Here is a 23,386-nt window from a genome sequence, read left to right on the forward strand (position 1 = left end):
GGAAAGTGTCAGAAAACAGGTTAGCAAAACTCTACTAAGGCCTTGGAACCAGATAAAGGAGTGGAGCCAGGGGATCATCTGGCCTGAGTGACAGGCAGGAGTTTTGTCTTTTTATAGCATCCGCAGTAGGAGATCAGTCTCTAGCACAGATTTGATACCCATGAAACAGTTGATAGTGGCTCAGACATGAGTTGGACCATAAAGAAGGCTGAGCGCTGAAGAACTGATGCTTTTGAAGTGTGGTGTTGGAGAATACTGTTGGGAGTCTCTTGGACTGCAAGGAGATCCAACCAGTCCATCCTAAAGGAGATCAGTCCTGGGTGTTCATTGAAAGGACTGATACTGAAGCTGAAACTGCAATACTTTGGCCACCTCATGGGAAGAGCTGACTCATTTGAAAAGACCCTGATGCTGGGAAAGATTGAGGGCACGAGGAGAAGGGGATGACACAGGATGAGATGGTTGGATGGCATCACCGACTCAGTGGACATGAGTTCGAGTAGGCTCCAGGAGATGGTGAAGGACAGGAAAGTCTGGTGTGCTGCAGTCCCTGGGGTCACAAAGAGTCAGACGCAATTGAGTGACTGAACAACAACCAAAAAGAATCTGCCTGCAATGCAGGAGACCCGGGTTTGCTCCCTGGGTCGCGAATATCCCTGGGAGAAGGGAATGGTTACCTGCTCCAGCTGGACACAACTGAGTGACTAACACTTTCACTTTCAAACATTTGATGGATGAACGTGCAACTGCAGGGGGAAAGAGACAAGATGGAGGAGACAGTGTATATTGTAGTTGACAGTCGTTCTTCATTTTTTAGAAGTCCCTAAGTTATTTATCCGTGGCTGCCCTAGGCCCTGGTCGCTGCTTGAGGGCTCTCTCTCTGTGGCAAGCCAGGGTGCCCTCTGGCTGTGCTGTGGCGGCTCCTCCCTGGGGCGGCTGCTCTTGTGCGGCCCAGGCTATAGGGCACGGGGCTCAGTAGCTCATGAGCTTACTTGCCCTGCGGCTTGGGGGACCTTCCTGGACCAAGGACTGAACCCATGTCCTCTGCACTGGCAGGCGGATTCTTAACCACTGAACCACCAGGGAAGTTCCTAGAACTGACTCTTTAACAAGCCATCAAAGGTGGGTCTGGTAGATGAGCCTCCAAAGTGGCACGTGTAGCCGTAGGCGGGGACCACATTGCTGCCCAGGAGTGGCCCAGTCAACCGGGGGCCTTCGGGTTGACTAAGTGGAGGGTGCATGTTCCCCTCTGGGCACAGAAGGAGAACTGTCTGGCTTTCCTTGCCCACCCTTTGTTCACATAGGGCTCTGGATCTGTTTCAAGAAATATTGAATGTTTAAAGAACATTGGTAACAGAGGGCACAAAACCACCAGAAAGCCAGGGGTGACCACCTGCCTCAGTTTAGCTTCAGCTGCAGTCCCATGAACTTTTAAGAGCTAAAAACTGCAGGAGACTTTTTAAGAGCACTGCTAACTGTTCCTTCAGGTTGCTTCTGCTTGAAAATCTCTGCAGGTGGGCGATAATAATTTTAAAAGCTCAGCCATATGGGGAGGAAGCTAGCATTTGTCTAGTGCCAGTCATATTCCAGAATGCATGAACTAGGCACTTCTGGGGTATCATCTTATCCTGCGGCTGCACCACGAGGGAGGTCCTGGACCCCTTCTGCAGGTGGGCATGGAGGCTCCGAGGTCATGAGGGATTTACTGAAGCTCATCTTCACTGGCCAGTCTGTCCCAGGCTGGCTGATCCATGCCAACTCAATACACAGCTTGCAGATGAGATCAGAAAACGCTCATGATTTAAAAGAACCAAATCTTTTTGATGGATAGTATTTCCTGACCTTTTCGGTGGCTGACATTGTTTGGGTGTCGTAAGTTTGATCTGGCACGGAATAGCAGGGGGAGGCTGCAACCTCTCCCAGGTGGAGCTGAAAGCGTGTTTCCCAAGGCCCTCCGAAGCCTGGCCAGTTGTTTTGCCTTGGCTTCCGAGTGCAGGGAAAGTCTGAGGGACAGTAAATTGTGTAGGAGAACGAGAGAGCTGTTGTGTTGGACAGGCTCCTGATGGGGATAGTTTAGACTCGCTTTGCAAGCGGCTAGACTGCACAGTGGCACTGCTTCTTGGAAAAATCACCCTGCTGATACATCACAGGGAAGCATGTAGGAGGAAGAGGCGCAGAATGTAAGAGGTTGGCACTGTCTGTTCCAACTAGCAAAAGCAGCAGAAAGACGCGAATGCAGTCATTGTAACCTTGTTAAACTAAAAACATTTCTCAGGTCCTCTTGGGAAACTTTATTTTGCTTCCCAAGGAAGGAAGTGAATCAATCGGCTTCTTCGAGGTCAGTTTCATTTGGAAATTTTCCTCTTTCACTTTCCATCTAATTGGCACACGAGAAGAGTAGACATAACCTAAAAATGTCAAGCAAAAATCTGGAGGTTTGGAATGAGTCTCATTTTTAAAAGGTCTTCCTTTGGGCTTCCCTAGTAGCTCAGTTGGTAAAGGATTCACCTGCAGTGCAGGAGACCCCGGTTTGATCCCTGGGTTGGGAAGATCCCCTGGAGAAGGGAAAGGCTGCCCACTCTAGTATTCTCGCCTGGAGAATTCCATGGACTGTATAGTCCATGGGATGTAAAAGAGTCAGACACGACAGAGCGACTTTCACTTTGGGTAAACCCATTAATAAAACTTTGACCCAGGGATTGCACTCTTGAGAATGAAAACACTAAGACTCCAGGATCCCTGGATTTAATCTGTCTCTGATACTTATCTTGAGCAAGGAAACTCATTTATCTGTGCTGGTTTTCTAATCTGTAAAATGGAGATAATAGAATTATCTACACATAAGGATTTTTGTAAAGAGTGAGATAGCCAGTGTAACTACCACAGTACCAGTCCCCCAGACATAGGAAGTTCTCAATTGTTTCTTATTATTATCTCAAAGAATCAGTCACAAACAGGGACAAAACTTTATGCAAAGCTGTTCATACAGCACTGTTCACAGTGATGAAAAATCTGAACTAAAAACCCCCAATTAGGTGACTGACTAAACAAAACAGACTGCATGTCTGGTCTGGAAAGATTATGGAGCCGTTAAAAATTTTGTCTATGAAATCTATATAATAATTTTTTAAAATGTTTATAATAAGCAGGAAAAAGCAGTTACGTAATTGCATATGTGGCATATTTACAACTGTACAAAACAAAGACCAAACTCCTTCAATAGCGGGGAAAGAATGGCAGGAAATACATGATAATGCATTAGGATGAGTGGACTCATTCTAATTGAGTGCAGTCTGCACTGAGGCTCATGGTTGCAGAACCGAGTGTTATTTCTGTTTATTATTACATGCAGAGAAGAGGACCAGAGGGATGCAGGACAGGCAGAACAGCTCTCCAGACTTTTATAAATTTTGTCTCAGCTGGAGGGTAATTGCTTTACAGTGTCGTGTCAGTTTCTGCTGTGCGACGTGCATCAGCCAAAGGTGTACACGTGTCCCCTCCCTCTGGAAGCTGCCTCCCCTCTAGGTCGTCACAGAGCACCGAGCTCCTGTGTTGTACAGCAGCTTCCTGCTGGCTGGCTGTTCTCCACACGGTAATGTCTATGTCTCAGCGCTATTCTCTCAATTTGACCCGCCCTCTCCCTGCCCTGCTGCAAGTTCGCTCTCCATGTTCGCACCTCCGCCCCTGCCCCACAAACAGGTTCATCAGCACCACTTTTCCAAATTCCATATATATGTGTTAGTATACAATATTTCCCTCTGACTTACTGTACTCTGTATAATAGTTTCTAGGTTCATCCACTTCAGTTCAACCGACTCAAATTTATTCCTTTCTATGGCTGAGTAGTATCCCAGTGTCTATATGCACCACAACTTCCTATTCATTCATCTGTTGATGGGCAACGAGGTTGCTTCCATGACCTGGCTATTGTAAACAGTGCTGTGCGTGTGTCTTTTAAATGATGGGTAGTTGGTCCTCTGAACCCTTCAGTAATCTAGTTTGGGTTTTCCCTTATTTAGGACACACTGTCTCATGTTTCCACGCCAGTTTCTCATCAGCTTTTATTGTTGTCGCTATGAATGTTCTAGCAGACCCTTGGTCAGGGAAGCCAGCGAGGCCAAGGACTGGCGTCAAGACAGTCGGTTAGAGCTGCATTGGCTTTCAGGGACCAGATCCAAGTGTGTCCTAAAAACACTTGACGTTCAGTCTTTCTCTTGCACGACACCATCTTCCAACCTGTCCCTCCCTTTCCACTGTCATCCCAGGCCCTCTTTCCAGTTCTGCTGTGAGGGTGGCGCTGTGCTGCGGATGGAGCTGGGTGAGACTCAGCTCCTGCCTGCAGAGGGGCGGTCCCGGCCACAGAGGGAGCAGACAGACAAACTCTCCCCCCGGCAAAGGATGCGGCCAAAAAGGGGCGGCGGTGCCGAGGCCCAACGGGGGTGGGGAGGGGTGTGTGCATGGGGCTGGAGCCTGGGGGCACTGGTGGAGGTCTGGCCCCAGCAGATGTTCCCACGGCAGGGTACTGGCTGGGGGTTAAGGCCTTCTTCGTCAGTTTTGTTCAGTCGCTCATTTGTGTCCAGCTCTTTGTGACCCCACGGACAGCAGCACGCCAGGCCTCCCTGTCCTTTACTCTCTCCCGGGGCTTGCTCAAACTCATGTCCACCGAGTCGGTGATACCATCCAACCATCTCATCCTCTGTCGCCCCCTTCTCCTGCCTTCAGTCTTTCCAAGCATCAGGGTCTTTTCCAACGAGTCAGCTCTTCACATCAGGTGGCCAAAGTATTATAGTATCAGCTTCAGCATCAGTCCTTCCAATGAATGTTCAGGGTTGACTTCCTTTAGGATGGACTGGTTGGATCTCCTTGCAGTCCAAGGGACTCTCAAGAGTCTTCCTCAACACCACAGTTCAGAAGCATCAATTCACATGAAGACAGCCTGAGCTGTACAGACCCACATAGCTGTCAGTTGCAGTCCTGAAGCAGGGGAGAGACATCCTCATTCTTTCAGGGGGATGACACTGGTAAGCGTGGAGGATCAGCTTGTCTGTTGAGCGTGACCAGTGGTGGGTACACAAGGAAGTGGCTACAATAGTCTGAGAATCGCTATCTAGGGCTTTGTAGGGAGCTGCAGTGGGAAATGCGGTGAGGAACCAGATCAGGGAGAGGGGCCTGCAGTGGAGGTGACAGCTCTGGCTGCCTGGTTGAATCTGGGGGGTGGGGGGCAGTCAGAGAAATCAAGGATGTAGATGGCTACAGCCATGCCATCAACCAGGATAGGACACTCAGTTCAGAGAAATGGCTTTGGTGAGGGAATGAAGATAATGACCTCAGCTTGGGACCAGGTGAGGAAACTGTGCTGGAGGTGGGGAAGAGGCAGTTGATTAGAGAGGTCTGGCCTTCAGAAATCAGTTTAGGCTGGAGGTACTGATAAGGATTGATGCTTTCAAACTGTGGTGCTAGAGAAAACTCTAGAGTCCCTTGGACAGCAAGGCTATCCAACCAGTCCATCCTAAATGAGATCAGTCCTGGGTGTTCATTGGAAGGACTGATGCTGAAGCTGAAACTGCAATACTTTGGCCACCTGATGGGAAGAGCTGACTATTTGAAAAGACCCTGATGCTGGGAGGGATTGGGGGCGGGAGGAGAAGGGGACGACAGAGAATGAGATGGCTGGATGGCATCACCAACTCGATGGACATGAGTTTGAGCAAGCTCCGGGAGGGAGTAAAGGACAGGGAGGCCTGGTGTGCAGCTGTCCATGGGGTCACAAAGAGCTGGACACAAATGAACAACTGAACAAAACTGACAAAGGAGATACACAGAGTGAGCAGATGCTCCAGGAAGAGACGAGGTTACCCTGGTGGACTAGACAACAGCATTCTAAATAAAACCTCAAGACACCCAATCTTCAAAAGATTTGACAGAGGTTTGCCTGAGAGTTTATTGAGGTTCTAAATTGTGTGAAAATTGTTTTCTTTTCAATGTGCATGCCTGACGAATTTTCAGTTCAAGTTTTTGATCCATTTGTTCTTGCTTACTCTGACAATGCTGTGATGCAAAGTGAACAGGAGGCTTCAGAACTGGAGAGAACCTGGGTTCCTGTCCCAGCTCCCTGAATGAGCATGAGGCAGGCTAACCTGCCTGTTTCCTACCCTGCAGAAGACGGAGAATGAAATCCAACACTCGCAGAGTTGTTCCTCACTTACAGTATGTGTCTGCTTAGTAACAAAAAAGCGTGTAAGCTCAATCTTACAGGATATTATATAAACTAAAGCAAAAGGCTTCTCTGGGTAAGATCAGATCAGATCAGATCAGTCGCTCAGTCGTGTCCGACTCTCCGCGACCCCATGAATCACAGCACACCAGGCCTCCCTGTCCACCACCAACTCCCGGAGTACACTCAAACTCATGTCCACAGAGTCGGTGATGCCATCCAGCCATCTCATTCTCGGTCGTCCCCTTCTCCTCCCACCCCCAACCTTTCCCAGCATCAGAGTCTTTTACAGTGAGTCAACTCATCGCATGAGGTGGCCAAAGTATTGCAGTTTCAGCTTTAGCATCAGTCCCTCCAATGAACATCCAGGATCGATCTCCTTTAGAATGGACTGGTTGGATCTCCTTGCAGTATAAGGGACTCTCAAGAGTCTTCTCCAACACCACAGTTCAAAAGCATCGATTCTTTGGCGATCAGCCTTCTTCACAGTCCAACTCTCACATCCATACATGACCACGGGAAAAACCATTGCCTTGACTAGACGGCCCTTGGTAAAGAGTCTCTGGGTAAAGATACCCATTGTCTCTGGGTAAAGATACATCATTTATAAAATTTATAATCCTTAGCCCAGACTAGCATATTTTAAGCTGAAAATGTGGTTTGATTTTAATGTTTGCACTGGTTCTGGCAATTCAATTATTAAAAAGTGGACTAGAAAATTCTAGATGACAGGGTATGTTTGTTTTTCTCCCTATCCTGACTTTTCAAAAAAAAATAAAGAGAAAAAAAGGCTAGCATACAAATTACATATGCTAGATGAGCTCAGGCGTTCAAAAATGCATTATCATTGTCACAGTCATCTAATTTAGAGACAGTGGAACAAGTCCAAGTAACAATTTTATTTTAGTCTACAGCACATTTTTTTACATACATTTTAGTGGTTTTGACAGTGGTACTTTTGAGCAGACTGCAAATGAATCCACAAAAGTTAATATACTTAAAATTAAATATACACAAAAAGACAAGAGGCATCCAGATGTTCAGAATCATGCAGAAGGGATGGTCTGGTTGGTGTTTTCACCGGATACCTTGCCTATTTGGGGTTGCAGAGTCGAACATGACTGAGTGACTATCACTTTCGCATATTTAAGAATTCATCAGCAAAAGGCAGTTCCTCTGTTCTTCATTCCCATATAATTTACCAAAGTCAGAGTTCTAAACATACACACACACAAAATAAACCCTCCTTTAAGGCTACATCAGTACAAAATTTAAATGAACTGAATTCAATATACTCAATTCAATATACTGTCAAACTAACAATTCCAGTGATCATACCCAATCACTAGAAAACAGGCAATATCAGCACCGGATCTAAATGCAAGGTTATTTATTAAAACACCAACAGGCGATTAACCAAAAAGCAACTAATATGTTAATCTTAATATAAGACATTGAAGGAAAACCAAAAACAATATATTAAATATCACTCCACTGAGCCAGGCTATAACTGATGGACAACAGACACATGAGTTTGTCAAACAGTGCTTTAAATACTTTTCTATGATAAAAAGTGTATCAGGAGACGCAAAGGAAAGGTAGAAATGTGAATTTATGCATTTAGTTCCACAACTTAAAATGACTATCAAACCAATAATATAAAGCTAAGTGACAGTAACTTAACCACTGGGCACCAGACAGGCATGACCACTATTCACTGTATTCATAACGCTCTTCAGCAGTGTTCAGTGGATGGCCAAGCCAGCAATCCTGTCATAATACAGACTGGATACTCATCCTCTTTGGGAAAAGACCCTGAAGAAGACATGGAAAAGGCATAGAGAAAAAGTTCAATCTTTTGAAAAAGTTAGTGATATCAAAATGCTTTTCTATCGCTGGGAAATCAAACTAGGTCAAATATGTGGCCCAAAGCAGCAGGGAATTCAGAGTCAGAGGTTGGCAGGAAAGTTTTGGAAAACTCGCAGTTTTTAAAAATTGGCAATTTCTCCATGCTTCATAAAACTATCAGAGAAGAGGTATAATGTTTGTTCATTTGTGGAATGTTGAGATTGCTGCAAAAATTCACATGAATGAAGAACCGCACAGACGTGCTTCCATGAAGTATTTTTTAAAAATTTACAAAAAACTGAAGTTTCTATTTAAAAAATAACCACGTATGCCAAGATGAAACATGGTAGAAAGTAGTGTAAGTTCTGTCAATGATTCTTTACACAGCTAATGGGAAAGTGATAGAAATCATTTTCTTTTAAAAAGGAAGTTTCGTTATTGCACTGACTTTTACAATCTGACCTAGTAATTTAGAAAAATCATGTAGTAAAATCTGTAAAATTAAAATACAAAATTCTGGTTTGTAAACATCAGTTGGCCAAGTCTCTCCAGAGTCCTTCATGATAGTGGAATGGAATGAATAATTAATTCACTACCTTATTTACTTGCTGTGAGGGGAAAATTCTAGAACACAGCTTTCATACTTTCACAGTAATTATATTCAAAATATATAAAGAAAGTCAGTGCAGTTGTCTCTTCCTCCTCTGTGCAATTTTCAGCTCTTATCCCACTCCTAAGTGCCATAACTGAAATAACACTGGTTTGGAGACCTAGTACAGTTGGTCATAAATGTCGCATAAAGTCTGTAGGACTTCGGTAAAGATACTTCCAAATGGCATAGTAATGCACTGCAGCTGCCGTGGCCACAAACAGGTGCCAGATGGCATGGGCAAATGGAATGATGCCATCGCTCTTGAAGAACACAACTCCGAGGCAATAAATTAAGCCCCCGCAGGCAAGTTCGTGAAGTCCATCCGTGTTGTTCTGTCAACAGAGGAAAAAAAAATGAAAAGATTTTGATGTTACTCTGATATGACAGCTAAAACCATCCCTGAAATGCCCCCTAAGTCTCCTGATTTTCCAGACAACGAAGCAGCTCTGCACAGACAGAATCCTTATCTGTAAACGTGAACTACACTTAAATCGACCTGGATTACCCTCTGAATTGTCCGTCTGGATCTCACCAAGCAATCAGGTTATAGGTTCCGTGGCAAAAGCAGCATCTTCTGTTCATCTATGGCGTGTTTAAGCAGACTGCAATCGCATCTAAAATGAACGGTCATTCATTTAATAAAGTACAGTCCTTGGTTTTCATCTTTCTCTTGAGGAGCCTTCTTACCTACCCAGGTACACTCAAGCCGCTCTGCTTATAATCCGTATCTCCAGCACGGTTTTCACTCCCTTTGTCTTCAACTCTGTTCTACACTAATCGCTTTTCTCAGACTCCTCCTCTGTTTCTGTGAGCTTGTGGCTTCCTCACAGCTGACATAGCCAGAAGGAAAATCATTGCTGGGAGTGACCTCTGAGATCCTGTAGCACAATACAGTTCCTAACGTTCTAGATGCTCGAGGCCTTTTTGTCTTTGTGCCAGGGAGTTTTTTAGCTCAGCAGGAAATTAACAGTCAGGTGTGCTTTAGCACAGAAAGGAGATTTTATAAACTACTCTTGGTTTTCAAAGCCCTTGACTCATCTACAAGATGAGACCGGGCTGTGTGAATGGCAGGCGAAGAGAACAGAGGCAGGGCTCAGATGCTGATGGACGAACTCGCTAGGGTTTCTGGAGACCAGAACAGGGAGGTCTCAGGGTGAGTGGGACCCTACGGCAGATTGTGGCCAGGCCTTGGAAGGGACAGCGGTGTGGGTGCTCCGGAGGCCTGGGCCCTGCAGCTGTGGCCTTGGGAGCCTTGGAGCAGGGCCCCGTGCAAGTCCAGCAGGGGACTGGGCAGCCCCGGTGCGCGGGCTGCCTGGGTCGTGGCGAGGGCTACGGCCGCACTGGACGCAGCCAGGCGTGAGGACCCAGGCCGGGGGCAAGGGCCAGCCCCATCTTCGGAATTCACATGCGCACTGTGGTGGTCTGCAGGGTCAAACAATGAGGAAGGAGACTTCTCAGACTGCTCCTTAACCTTTGTAAGACGGGACATCAGTCAGATTTCATTTTCTTTAAAAAGTTAAAACATAGCAAAACAAAACACCAGACACACTTATTATTTCTTAGAGGTTATAAAGCAATTAATATCCATTAGTAATACAAAATTCCTTGTGTACGTGTATTAAGGACATTTTCCTTAGAGAGGGTCAGGTTTTCCTAAGGGAGGGTTAGGATTCTTACAGGAGCATCTGACCCCCCAGTGAAGAGTCACTCATTAAACACAGCCTCCTTATTTTAGAGATGAAGAGACTAAAGTCAGAGAGATAAGTACTGCTTTATCAACTTTCAAAGAATCAGAACATCAGTTCAGTTTAGTTCAGTTGCGTCCGACTCTTTGCGACCCCATGAATCACAGCACGCCAGGCCTCCCTGTCCATCACCAACTCCCAGAGTTCACTCAAACTCACCTCCATCGAGTCGGTGATGCCATCCAGCCATCTCATTCTCTGTCATCCCCTTCTCCTCCTGCCCCCAATCCCTCCCAGCATCAGAGTCTTTTCCAGTGAGTCAACTCTTCACATGAGGTGGCCAAAGTATTGGAGCTTCAGCTTTAGCATCAGTCCTTCCAATGAACACCCAGGATTGATTTCCCCCAGAATGGACTGGTTGGATCTCCTTGAAGTCCAAGGAACTCTCAAGAGTCTTCTCCAACACCACAGTTCAGAAGCATCAATTCTTCGGTGATCAGCTTTCTTCACAGTCCAACTCTCACATCCATACATGACCACTGGAAAAACCATAGCCTTGACTAGACAGACCTTGGTTGGCAAAGTAATGTCTCTGCTTTTTAATATGCTATTGAGGTTGGTCATAACTTTCCTTCCAAGGAGTAAGCGTCTTTTAATTTCATGGCTGCAATCAGCATCCGCAATAATTTTGGAGCCCCAAAAAATAAAGTCTGACACTGTCTCCACTGTTTCCCCATCTATTTCCCAGGAAGTGATGGGACCAGATGCCATGATCTTCGTTTTCTGAATGTTGGGCTTTAAGCGAACTTTTTTACTCTCCTCTTTCACTTTCATCAAGTGGCTCTCTTATTTCCTCTTCACTTTCTGCCATAAGGGTGGTGTCATCTGCATATCTGAGGTTATTGATATTTCTCCCGGCAATCTTGATTCCAGCTTGTGCTTCTTCCAGCCCAGCGTTCCTCATGATGTACTCTGCATATAAGTTAAATAAGCAGGGTGACAATATACAGCCTTGACATACTCCTTTTCCTATTTGGAACCAGTCTGTTGTTCCATGTCCAGTTCTAACTGTTGCTTCCTGACCTGCATACACGTTTCTCAAGAACATGAGGTGAGGTGAGGTGAAGTCGCTCAGTCGTGTCCGATTCTTTGCGATCCCATGGACTGTAGCCTACCAGGCTCCTCTGTCCGTGGGATTTTCCAGGTAAGAGTACTGGAGTGGGTTCCCATTTCCTTCTCCAGAGGATCTTTCCAACCCAGGGATCGAACCCGGGTCTCCCGCACTGTAGACACAGACACGGTACCATCTGAGCCACCAGGGAATTTAATCTTAAAACCAGATTATGTCTGCTTCATTATCAACGCCATTACTGTGTTTCTATGTCCCTATTAAATGTTTGAAACATTCATTTAATCTTCACAGCCCTAAATTAGGTATTTTTATCTCAACTCCACAGATGAGAAACCTGGAACACACAGAGGATAAATAATTTACCCATGGCCACGGAGCTTTTAAGCACCAGAATCAGGATCTGAATCAAGACCAAGGTGTTTTGTTTCCTGAAGTTACATTCCCTTTTTTGGGAGGGAGGGAGGTCTTTTAAAGATTGACAATTCATTTATATAGTGTACTGCATAGATATTAAGTAGACTGTAAGGATTTGTGAAAAGCACACTTCTATGTAACTCATATCACCCCTATCAAGATATACAAATATCCTAACACTCCAGAAAGTTCTTTGGTGCCCCTTCCCAATCCTAGACAATTCTGTTCCACTAACTAAGGCAACCACTGTTCTTGTTGCTATTACCACAGACTAAGCCTCTCCATTCTAGAACCTCACATAAATGGAATTATACTGTATGTACAGTTTTGAGTCTGGCTTCTTTTTTGCTCAATATAATATTTTTGGTGCTAGTGATAAAGAATTCGCCTGCCAATGTGGGAGATGTAAGAGATGAGGGTTTGATCCCTGGGTCAGGAAGATCCCCTGGACGAGAAAACAGCAACCCACTCCAGTATTCTCACCTGGAAAATCTCATGGACAGAGGAGCCTGGCGGGCTACAGTCCATGGGGTTGCAGAGTAAGACACGACTGAGCGACTTAGCACGCAAGCACGCACACGTATGCATGCAGGTGCTAACGTCATTCATTCCTATTACTTAGCATTTCATTATTAAAAAATAATTTGTTTATCCTTTCCATTTGGGGGCTATCATGAATAAAATTTAATAGTTGAAGTGTTTACAAGTCCTTTTGTAGATAAATGTTTTCATTTTTGCTGAACTATAAATGTGTGCTTAATTTTATAATAAACTGCTAAGCAAATTACCAAAGTGGCTACATTTTATATTTTCCAAAACAGTGAACTGAGGTTTCAGTTATTTCACATCCTTGTTGGTATTTGCTGGTGTCAGCCTTTTTAATTTAACTATTCAGTATGGTGTGGTGGTAAGCTTTTAATTTTCATTTCCCTGATTTTCAAGATGACTGGTGACATTGAGCAGTTTTTCAAGGGTTTACTGGATACTTGTAACACTTTCTCCTTTTATTACGATTTAGAGTGCTGCAGTGTTGGATACACATCTTTTGTCAGATACATATAGAGAAAGCAAATAATTTCTCCCAGCCTGAGGCATGACTATTCAAGTTCATTGATCTTTTCTTCTGCAGTATCCCATCTGTTGTTAAATTCCTCCAATACATTTTTTTTTTCAACATATAGTTTTCAGACCTAGAATTTTCACTGGGTCTTCTTGCTTATCTAGCAATATTTGTTTAGATAATGGATGCCAAGAGTACAGATTTTGTTGTTTTTCTTGAAAGAACGTTGAATTTGTTCTGCCCTTTATTTATGAGAGGATCAATTTTATCCTTTGAGGTTTCTGGGCTTTGTTATGGGAGTGCCACAGCTTTATCTAAGATGTGATCTTGCTAGGGTCAATGGAATACTTGTTTTGCTCTGCGTGGTCTCTCCATTCTGGCTGGTTGGAACTCTTCTGGTGTCTCCAGTACTGGACTCATTCAGGAACATCCACTTACTTCGCAGACTTTCAATAGCTATCTTCAGCCAGGGTATGCAGCGTCTTGACCAGCACAAATGCAGCTTAGTATTTGGGCAAGGGCACAAGGAAATCCCTTTGTAGATTTCTGGAGACTCTTCTCTGTGAAGCTCCCTTGTCTTCGGGACCCTGCCCCAGCCTGGGGAGCTGAATTGCTGGTTTGTTTCCTCCACCGAGATGGCTGCTCCTGGACTCCACTTTCTTTCACTGTAGTTTGGAAAGTGTTCCAAACAGGGAGAAAACCTCAGTGCATTTGAAACTCATCTTTTGGTTTCTCTCTCAAGAATCATAGTCCTATATGTCTGCGTCCAATGCCAAAAAATTGTTGTTCATGCACTTTACACATTTTTATAGCTCTGTGTGGTAGAAGGGTAATTCTGACACCCGTTATTCTGACTGCAACACCAAAGGTTTGGGTCTTTATCGTCTGTCCTGTTCCTGTTCCTTCTGACCTGGTCTCTGCTCACCGCTTTCGTCACAGAACTTTTGTCACCTGCACGGTCACAGCCCTCACACGCCTGTGCACGTTCGGACGCTCCTGCTCCCCACGTCCTCTTCACGCTGGGTCCACCTCCATGCCACTGGCACCACTCTTCTGTCCCTTGGCTCCTATCTGTCCTTCTGAATCAGCACAAACAGCATTTCCTCAGGTACTTCTATCAGGTCCTCCCAGAGTAGGCTGCACTTTCCCCAAAGCCTTATAAAACTTCATGGCCGCTTCTTATTTTATACGAATTGTATTTTTCTGCTTGATTCTAAGTTCTATCAGGGCAAGGGTGGGGATTTTCCTGTTTGATTAATAGGAACAGTAGTCACCTGTTATTGTACCACTTGAAAATGTCCATGAAAGATTTACACTAGTAAAAATACTGGATAAACTTGTTTTTGCGATACCCAGAGGGAATTTACTTGAAGCTTCACTCTAATGATTAGTAACCCCTCACACAGACCTTGCTCTGGGTATCTCAGTCGCCTTCCAGGCAGATTTTCTCACTTCTGTCTCGCACCTCCCTCCTCTCACCATTCCCCGATGCCTTTACCAACTAAACTACATATATTTTTGGTGCAAGGTAAATTACTAAAGCCATTACAAATCTTGTATCTCAGAGAACATACCTCGTTACAATCTCATAAAACACACCCTTTGAAAAAACACAAGCAAACATCAATCCTAAATCTTTTACAGGTATTTTTGTGACCAGGGCAGGAACTATGCTCAGCAAAAGTCTTACAAAGTGCCTGTGAGCTCAAGAGTGAAATTACAGGTATATTTCTGACCCTTGCAGGCTAAGAAGAGAGTTCAACTAAACAAACCACGACCTCCTTAATTAATACAGTAGCCGGAGCCCCAGAATGCAGAGTAGACTGCAAACACATAAGCTAAAAGCACAGGTTAGCGGTGGGCGGGACTGTGAGGTCGTTACGTTACTGTTCCAAACTGACAAATACGGATGGATTTCTCAACACTGATTAGTCTGACCGGGAGCACAAAACATGCATGCAACTGACTCCTGCAGGGAATGCCACACTATCACTCATTAAAGTCCTCAAAGGAAAATTTAAAGCAAAGTTAAAAAAAAAAAGCACTTTCCTGGGAAAGAGAAATAACACGACTGAAAAGCAAGTGAAAGGAAATGTAAGAGTCAAAGGGTTCAAGAAATATCCAATAAAATGTTGAGCCAATTGACCTTCTGAAGTCCTTCCAATGTTTACATTTTAAGAAGCCATTAATTTAACTGTGAAGGAAATGGCAACCTACTCCAGTATCCTTGCTTGGAAAATCTCATGGAGAGAAGAGCCTGGTGGGCCGCAGTCCATGGGGTTGCAGAGTCAGACACGACTGGGTGACTAACACTTAACACTTACAACAGCCAAGACATGGAAGTAACCTAAATGTCCATCAACAGAGGAATGGATAAAGCAGATGTGGTCCATACATACAACGGAATGCTAGTCCACTATAATTGAGTAATATTTTTAATATTACAAGCCATTAAAAAGAATGAAGTGATGCCATTCGCAGCAACGTGGATGGACCTGGAGATTGCCATACTGAGTGCAGTAAGTAAGAGGAGAAGTACTGTATGACATCCTTTACATATGCAATCTAAAAAGAAATGAAACAAATGAACGTACGCACAAAATAGATACAGACCCCAGAGACTCAGAAAAGGAAGTTATGGTTACCAGGAGGGGAGGATGGCCGGAAGGGACAGTGAGGGAGTCTGGACTGACATGCATATACTGCTATATTTAAAATGGACAACCAAAACGCCCTACTGTACAGCACAAGGCACGCTGCTCAATGTCATGTGGCAGCCTGGATGGGAGGAGAGTTTGGGGGAGGATGGATACATGTGTCTGCAGAGGCGCTTTGCTGTGCACCTGAAACTATCACAGCATTGTTAATTAACTACACTCCAAGATAAAATAAAAAGATTTTTAAAAATTAAAAAATTTACCCTTGTCCATGGATTTAGGTTTAAGACACTAAGTAACTTAAAAAATTCCCACCTTCACATTACCTCACACCTCTTTGGGTAAAGGGTGGGAGTGGGGCGAATAGAAAGGTTATCCCAAAAAACAAACACAGCAGATTACCATATGGAAGGAGACACTTAGATATATAGCTTTTCTAAACTATAGACAGCAAGTAGTGCAAGTTGTGGCACTTTGTAATTTATATATTTTTTGAGTCTCTAAATTAATAGGCATGTTATAACTTCAGAAATAAAAGCTATAGATTGTATCTATAGACATATTAAAACTCACAGTGATTGGAAAGAAAGTAAGGTGAAATAACTAAATTATGAAGAAAACTTCTTACCATTGATGTTACCACCAAGGCAGGAGAAAAACCCATTGTGAGATAGAAAAAGAGCTCAATCACCTTATACCTGCAGAAGAGAAATGTGTTAATATAATTTATCTATTCCTACAACACTTAAACCATTTCCTTACCATTTTTTTCTTTTTTCTTTTGAAAAACAAAAGTAAACTCTTAATGAAAGGTATTTCATTTCAAATGAAATGTATTTTCGCTACAGGAGACCATTAAGCCTCTAACTGAAATACTGTAGTTGAGTAACAAAAAACTAATATTTCTTTCAGGATTGTTGTTGTTTAGTCATTATATCCTATCTGACCCTTCTGTGACCCCATGGACTCTAGCCCTCCTGGCTCCTCTGTCCATGGGATTCTCCAGGCAGGAATACTGGAGTGCGTTGCCATTTCCTTCTCCAGGGGATCCTCCTGACCCAGGGATTGAATCTGCATCTCCTGCATTGGCAGGTGGATTCTTTACCACTAAGCCACCAGGGAAGCCCTTTGAGGATTGATAAAACATCAGATTCTACATGCTACATGGAAAATGTTCTTTGCCAAAAGTTATCATTGATTCCAATTAACCATGCACTTTCCCTTTCTAATCCCAGTGTTTGCCTTCACCATCATTCCAATTCGTCACTATAAGACACTGAAATTATGAAGCTGCACAAAGAATAGCTTGGCACCTCCTCTATCAGTGGCAAAGGGATGGGAGCCTTAAAGAACTAAGGGAATGTGCTTCTGATTGTCTATTTCGTATCTGCACAAACTCTTAATTTGTAAGGCTCGTCACCTTAGATGCAGATTATTTGAAAATGCTAAAAAAAACACCGTACTGAAATTCAAGTTATATTTATGCCTAGTCAAACTACACTAAGTTCCTCGAAGGCAAGGACAAAAATATATTTACGTTTGGATATGCAGGGCCTAAAACAGTATGTGGCACCATTTAGGTTTTCCCTAATACCTGCCAACCCGAATGGCCAAGGATGACTCGTATCTCGTTCTTAGTGTTTTGCACTCAAAGTCCACCAGGAAGTAATCCTATCAGGGAACTGGGGAAGAATGTGGGTTTGGTTTGCATCAGAAGGCCTGAAATAGGAGAAAAAATGGTTGTCTTACTTTACTTCCTATTTTATCCAAGGGTATAAATTAGGGGTTTGAGTCTGAGAAGCAAACTGTTCCCTTGGATATATATATATATATAAAATGCATAACACCACTCAGAATTGCTAATTATGGTCAAAAATGCACTTAAGTGAATTTCAAAGTTAGAGAGAAGTTAGCTAAAACTACCATTTTCTTCTGAAAAGAGAAAACAATTTATTACTTTGTGACAAGCACACGTTATATTCAATTCTGAGGGCCATTCTGCCAAAAACAATAGATAAAGAATTTAATAAACTGTATCCAAATAAATGATTTCATGGTTGTGAGTTTCTCAAGTTCAGGCATATGAAATGATGAAAAGAGCCATGGGATAGGAACTAGGGCACCTGGGTCCTAATTCCAGATGTGTCACTGATTTCATGCATGTACTAAATGTCCTCAGTTTTCAAGCATGAAGCACAAATAGATGACTTGAAAGTCTCCTCTAGAACTAAGATGCTAAATTTCAATAAGCTTTCTTTTTATATTTCTTCACACACTAGGACCTATGAATAACAGGTTGAAACAATGTGTTCCATGGTGAGGATACTGAGTTTGTATACCCTTCCAAACATCCCCCTTCCCAGGAGTCCTAAGTTGGAACAGCCTCTGGGTTCCTAACTAGGTTAAGTGTTATGCTGGGGGCTTAATATCGATTATCTTCAACCTTCCTAGAAGCTTAGAAAAGCAGTTATTTTTCTCATGTAGCTGTAAGTCACAGAGGATCAGGCTAGTTTGCAGATAGGACTAGTCTGGCTGAGGATGTGAAGTGAAGTCTGACTCATTTCAGAGTCGGGACTGAACTGCCACTGCTACTCTGTCCTTCGGCTCCTCCATGTGTTACACAGGTACCGTTCATCTGTCTGCAGCAATCTGTCCGCCAACGATAAACAGCAAATGGCTCTGAAGATTTGTTAAAATAATATATATTCTGTTTATGTATTTCTACTATTTATTGAAGTGCAAATATAAAGTAAATCATACTGTAATGCAGATAAAATTTAGGAAGTTAATTTTAAAGGTATTAAATGTAAATTATTTTCTCTTACTTTTCATGGTAGAGAAATACATAAATGGTTCCTCCAGCTGCCATGAGCCAGATAAACCAACGCATATGAGATGCCAGGGGTCCAAGTTCACGGAGATTTAACCTAAAAATGTAAACATGACAACAGAGAACAGAAGTGATAAATGAAGGGAATTCACACAACCTGTGTCTTCCTCTAGTCCTGAAAACTGAGAGAGAAGGTACGAGGGTAAGACCAGAAAGAAAAATCACTCAACATGTGGTGGAGGTATTTGGGCAACTGGGGTAAAATTAATAACTTAAACATAAAATTGTTGTTCAACCTTTAAGACTTAGAATCAGTTCCAGTGTGGTTTAAAAACAGAACCAGCTGAAAGGAGACATGTAGAGCTGAGCCCCAGCACACTGTGATACCAACTTTCCTGATTAGGCGGGCTGCTGCAAAGGCCACTCGCGTTCTCATTCCTGACCGCGTACTTGAGAGCAGACTGTTTACAAAAATTACTGAGAACAAGACCCTCAACCGGATCACACACACACACAATAGATACCTAATACACAGACCAAGTATCTCTGCCAAGAGAAAACATCAGGAGAATTAGCCCAACATACGTCATGTAAGATATTTTGTTAGAATTTAACCATGGACTCCTGTGAAGCCTGAATTTAAAATGCTACAAATTCAGCTGTACTAAATTCTGATTAAAAATAGATATGGGGAAAAAATGTTATTCTGAATGATTACTACAAAATTAATATTTCCAAATGGAAAAGGTACCATCTGCATATTAAAGACTTACATGTGAACAAACTGTTTACTGTAATATTTGTTTCCTCAGTCTACATTTAAAATTTTTATTTACTTATTTTAAATTGAAGTATACTTCACAAAAGCCTCCAAGTATTCTCGCTCCAACATGATGGAGACCTATAATTTAGTAACAGGTACTGGGAAGAGACAGCACTTACTTTTTACTACAACACATAATTAGGTTTCTTTTGCATGATGGATGCTACATTAGTCAGAATCCAGAGACCGGCTGTTTGTAATGACTATAGTAGTTGATGGCAAAATATGAATTTCCGAGTGGTTAAAACTGGACCACATCGTGGTAGAGGAAAATTAATTTTTCTTTAATTGTGGATTCAAAACAGCAAAAGACTCTATCTTGTCTATACCAAAAAGACAGAAAAGAACCAGGACACTGAACTGAATACTAGGCATTTTATATAGCTAACTAATTAGGCTAGCTCCCTTATTCATATAGCTGAAGAAATGAGAGATGCACTCCATATATAGTAGCTACTGTGCTGTGAAGACAAGCAGGATAAATTTCAAAAGTTAGCTTGTTTTCTTTATATATATATTTATAGCATTTCCATTTAAACGATTAGATGTCCAAGTATTCTGAATAGCAGAAGCGCAGAGAAAGAATATGGAAGGCAAAGGTAATATATTTCCAAAGTGAGCACGCTACACACAACTTTGCAGCACTTCTCTCAAACATTCCAGTGCAGATATGTATTCTGAATGTCAGCAACCTTCTTTCCTTAAAATCTGCAACCCGACTCAAGCAAATCAAAATGGGAAAGGAAAAAAAAAAACATGTACGTATGTTTTTTAGGGGTGAGGGGCAGGGACAGGAAGACAGGAGGGAAGAAGGACTGAGAATTCTCATTAAAAAAATGCTGTCTTCAGAAACAGAAAAACTGTATCTTACCATGGAGCGTAAGACGCAGCAATGAAGAAATAGATGACCATTCTATCGCACATGTGAAAGCAGTGCTCCACTGTCCTGGGGGGGGAAACACATCAGACAAAGTTTTCAGAAAATTTTAAGACTGGAAGTAGGAGTTATCACTCCGCTATGCCACGACTGCCACTCTTGTTTTTAGTTCTCATGGCATACATAAATGGGCTTTTAAAGTCACATGGCCTTTTTTTTTAAATAAGATGAAGCCACAAATAAAAGCTTTATTATTAAGATTACACATACCAAAGATCCTCTCCATGTAAGAACCCCACAACAATCAGAAACTCTGAAACTTAAAAAATAACAAGCAAAATCTGTGCTTTCTGATGTTTTCCATTTCTTTTAGATCCTATCCTGAGGGCAGACCACCTCTCAACCCTATCATGGTGCAGGGCACAAATCTGTAAGGGCTCAGTAAAATACTCCCTAAAGTCACAGTCTTTTTAGAATGTCTCTGAAGCAGCCTTTACTCCAAGTACCTTAATGCAGACAATAAGTTGCAATAAAGCAAATTTAGAAACTAATTTAGGAAAAGCAACAACACAAACAAGGGGGAAAAAAGGTATCTGCTGTCAAGAGGGTAGCCACCTGTGCTTCTAAGCAAGTCTTCTCCTGCAAGTGAAGGGTCAGGAAGTGTACAACGTCTGGCTCCCTGAGCTCTATTCACAGAGCGGATAAGCCAGGATCTGCCCTTCACTGAGGGAACGTAGAAAGTTCAAATGCACTGCACTGTCTTTAATCCACTTTCAGCCCAAGGGGTGGATACGACGGCTTGGGGGTTCACCAGCGTTAGACTTGCCTCCCCACACACACTGCGGCGGCCAGGGCAGACCGCGGGTGTTCAGCCAGTCAGTGCTGGTCACTGCATTACTGTTCTCAAGGCTGACTGCCTTTCAGAATTGCCCGGGGAAGCTATAATACAGTCACAAACTCCAGTCCAGAAGATCCTGACTTAACAGGGCTAGAGGATGAAGCAGAAGGTGGAGGGAAGAGGGGAATCTCTTTTTTTAGCTGCTTGGACGACTGTGATTCTGAGCCAGTTTTGGCCTTTCTAATTCTGCTTTCCAGATGGTGGCAGCACCCAAAGTCAAGCTGCAGCATGTTCAAAACCCACCTCCCAGGGAGGGCCCTGCCGGCCCAGGGCTGAGACTCCATGCTGGCAGCGCGCGGGGCCCAGGCGTGAGCCCTGGTGTGGGAACTAGACCCCACCTGCCATAACTAAGATTTCATCTGCAGCAACTAACACCTGGTGCAGCCAGAAAAATAATAAACAAATAAAATATTTAAAAAAAGTGAAATCCCACCACCCACCTCTCTGACACTCACCTCCTCACAGATAAAACAGAAATAACATCTCTATCAGAGTATGATGAGCATTAAATGAGATGATGTAGCCACGTGATTAGCACAGCACCCAGCACATAGTAGGTACTTAACCAATGCTCATTGCCTTTTCTCTTTTACTTAAATTAAGGATATACTGGGATATTTTTAAGAATTAATGCAATTAAAGTAATTAAAAAAAAGAATTAATGCAGAGAAAAATTCCACCCATAGCTTACGATTCTAGTGGTGCTATTGCAAGGTTCAAGAGAGACTGGTTTCTCTTACACCTTCTTCTCAGGCCTTGGCAGGGAAGCCCTGAATACTGAAGCAGGTACCTACAACTCTTTACTGATTCAGAAATCTAGACAGCAAAGCCAAATCAGACAAGGCAATCACAGGCACTGTGCTATGCCAAAAAGATAATAAGGTGCCCTGGCCTCTATGACAGTGCATCCTGAAGATCCAGGACAGGCACTGTGGAGGCTTGTTCCGAGTATGTCCCAGGGCTCCTTCATGACTCAACGCTGGGGTTTTATTTTAAGCTCAGGGAACTGTCAGCTTCTGGGTGAAGGTAGCAGACTACAAACTATAAGCAATAATATGAAGGGTGTGGTGGAAGTAAACCTCAGGGCCGGAGTCAGAGGACCTGGGACGATCAGATTCTGCTGGTATCAACGACTTGGGCAAGTCAGGCCACTTCACTGGGTCTCAGTTTCCCCAGGTGAAATGATGGGGTTTAGATTAGATGTTCCTTAAGGATCCTTCTGGTTCTAAAACTCTGATCTTTAAATGTGAGGAAACTAGTAACCATCTCATGACTAGCAGAATCCCAAATCCTGCTTTTAAATAAAGTGTATCTTTTTAATGTTAGATTGTCCAAATAGCTTGAGATTTCTTTGAACATTCTATAAAACCAAAAATTACCTTCTAATATTACACTAAATCACTTTGCTGCTGCTAAGTCACTTCAGTCGTGTCCGACTCTGTGTGACCCCATAGACGGAAGCCCACCAGGCTCCCCCGTCCCTGGGATTCTCCAGGCAAGAACACTGGAGTGGGTTGCCGTTTCCTTCTCCAATGTGTGAAAGTGAAAAGTGAAAGTGAAGTCGCTCAGTCGTGTCCGACCCTTAGCGACCCCAAGGACTGCAGCCTACCAGGCTCCTCCATCCATGGGATTTTCTAGGCAAGAGTACTGGAGTGGCTTGCCATTGACTTCTCCGACACTAAATCACTTTAGGTCTGTTCTAAACCCTCCTTTCTGAGGAGAAACTTTGCCCTTTGGGGGTATGCAGAATCTATCTCATAAGCAACTAAATCGTGTGCTCTTTGTATCCCCCCAACTAACCCTTCACTCAAAGGGTGAGAGCTTTGATGTCCTTCTCGTTGGGAGGCGAGGGACCACAGTGTTGTTTGGAAAGCATTTAATAGCTAATAAGTAGCAACGTACGTGTGTTTTGTTTGAGTAGATACACCGGACCTAATTCTGAAAGCTGAACTTCGCAGAACAGTAACCCGAGCTGTAATATACCTGCAGTAGAGCGGCAGTGACTGTAATTTTCAGTCGCTCTCACATGCATCATCTCATTCACCTATCACACCAGCCCGCCGGTCGGGCATTACCAACTAGTGATGAGGAAACTGAGGCTACACGAGGCTAGGTTGCAGGGCTGGGACTCAAAACCCAACTGATGAGTCCAAGTCCAGGGTACTGCCCACCGCCCCGCAGCTGATTCCACACCATCAGTCCCAGGGAAGCAACGCGAGTTTGTTTGCTTGTTGGCTGGCTGGGTTTTATTTTGGCTGTGCAGCAAGGCTTGCAGGATCCCTGATGAGGGACTGAA

The 23,386-nt window shown here is 43.4% G+C and overlaps 1 protein-coding gene across 7 annotated transcripts in view; it reads right to left on the bottom strand.

The window, feature by feature from the left end:
* Positions 1-7,098: 7,098 nt before the first annotated feature.
* Positions 7,099-23,386, bottom strand: part of MMD (monocyte to macrophage differentiation associated) — a 29,463-nt gene continuing 13,175 nt past the window's right edge. For 3 of the 7 annotated variants that reach the window (XM_088828596.1, XM_088828598.1, XM_088828599.1), the window contains 4 exons: positions 20,187-20,261; positions 18,488-18,589; positions 16,291-16,360; positions 9,061-10,185 (listed from right to left, as the gene is read on the bottom strand). In XM_088828596.1, the coding sequence (XP_088684722.1) occupies positions 9,880-10,185; positions 16,291-16,360; positions 18,488-18,589; positions 20,187-20,261 (553 nt within the window). In that variant the 3' untranslated portion in view covers positions 9,061-9,879. The other 4 variants (XM_088828600.1, XM_055398991.2, XM_088828601.1 and 1 more) reach the window with 3 other exon arrangements.

This window comes from Moschus berezovskii, chromosome 20, assembly GCF_049115385.1.
Source record: "Moschus berezovskii isolate FMDL1 chromosome 20, NW_MosBer_1.0, whole genome shotgun sequence".
Classification (NCBI taxonomy): Eukaryota; Metazoa; Chordata; class Mammalia; order Artiodactyla; family Moschidae; genus Moschus; species Moschus berezovskii.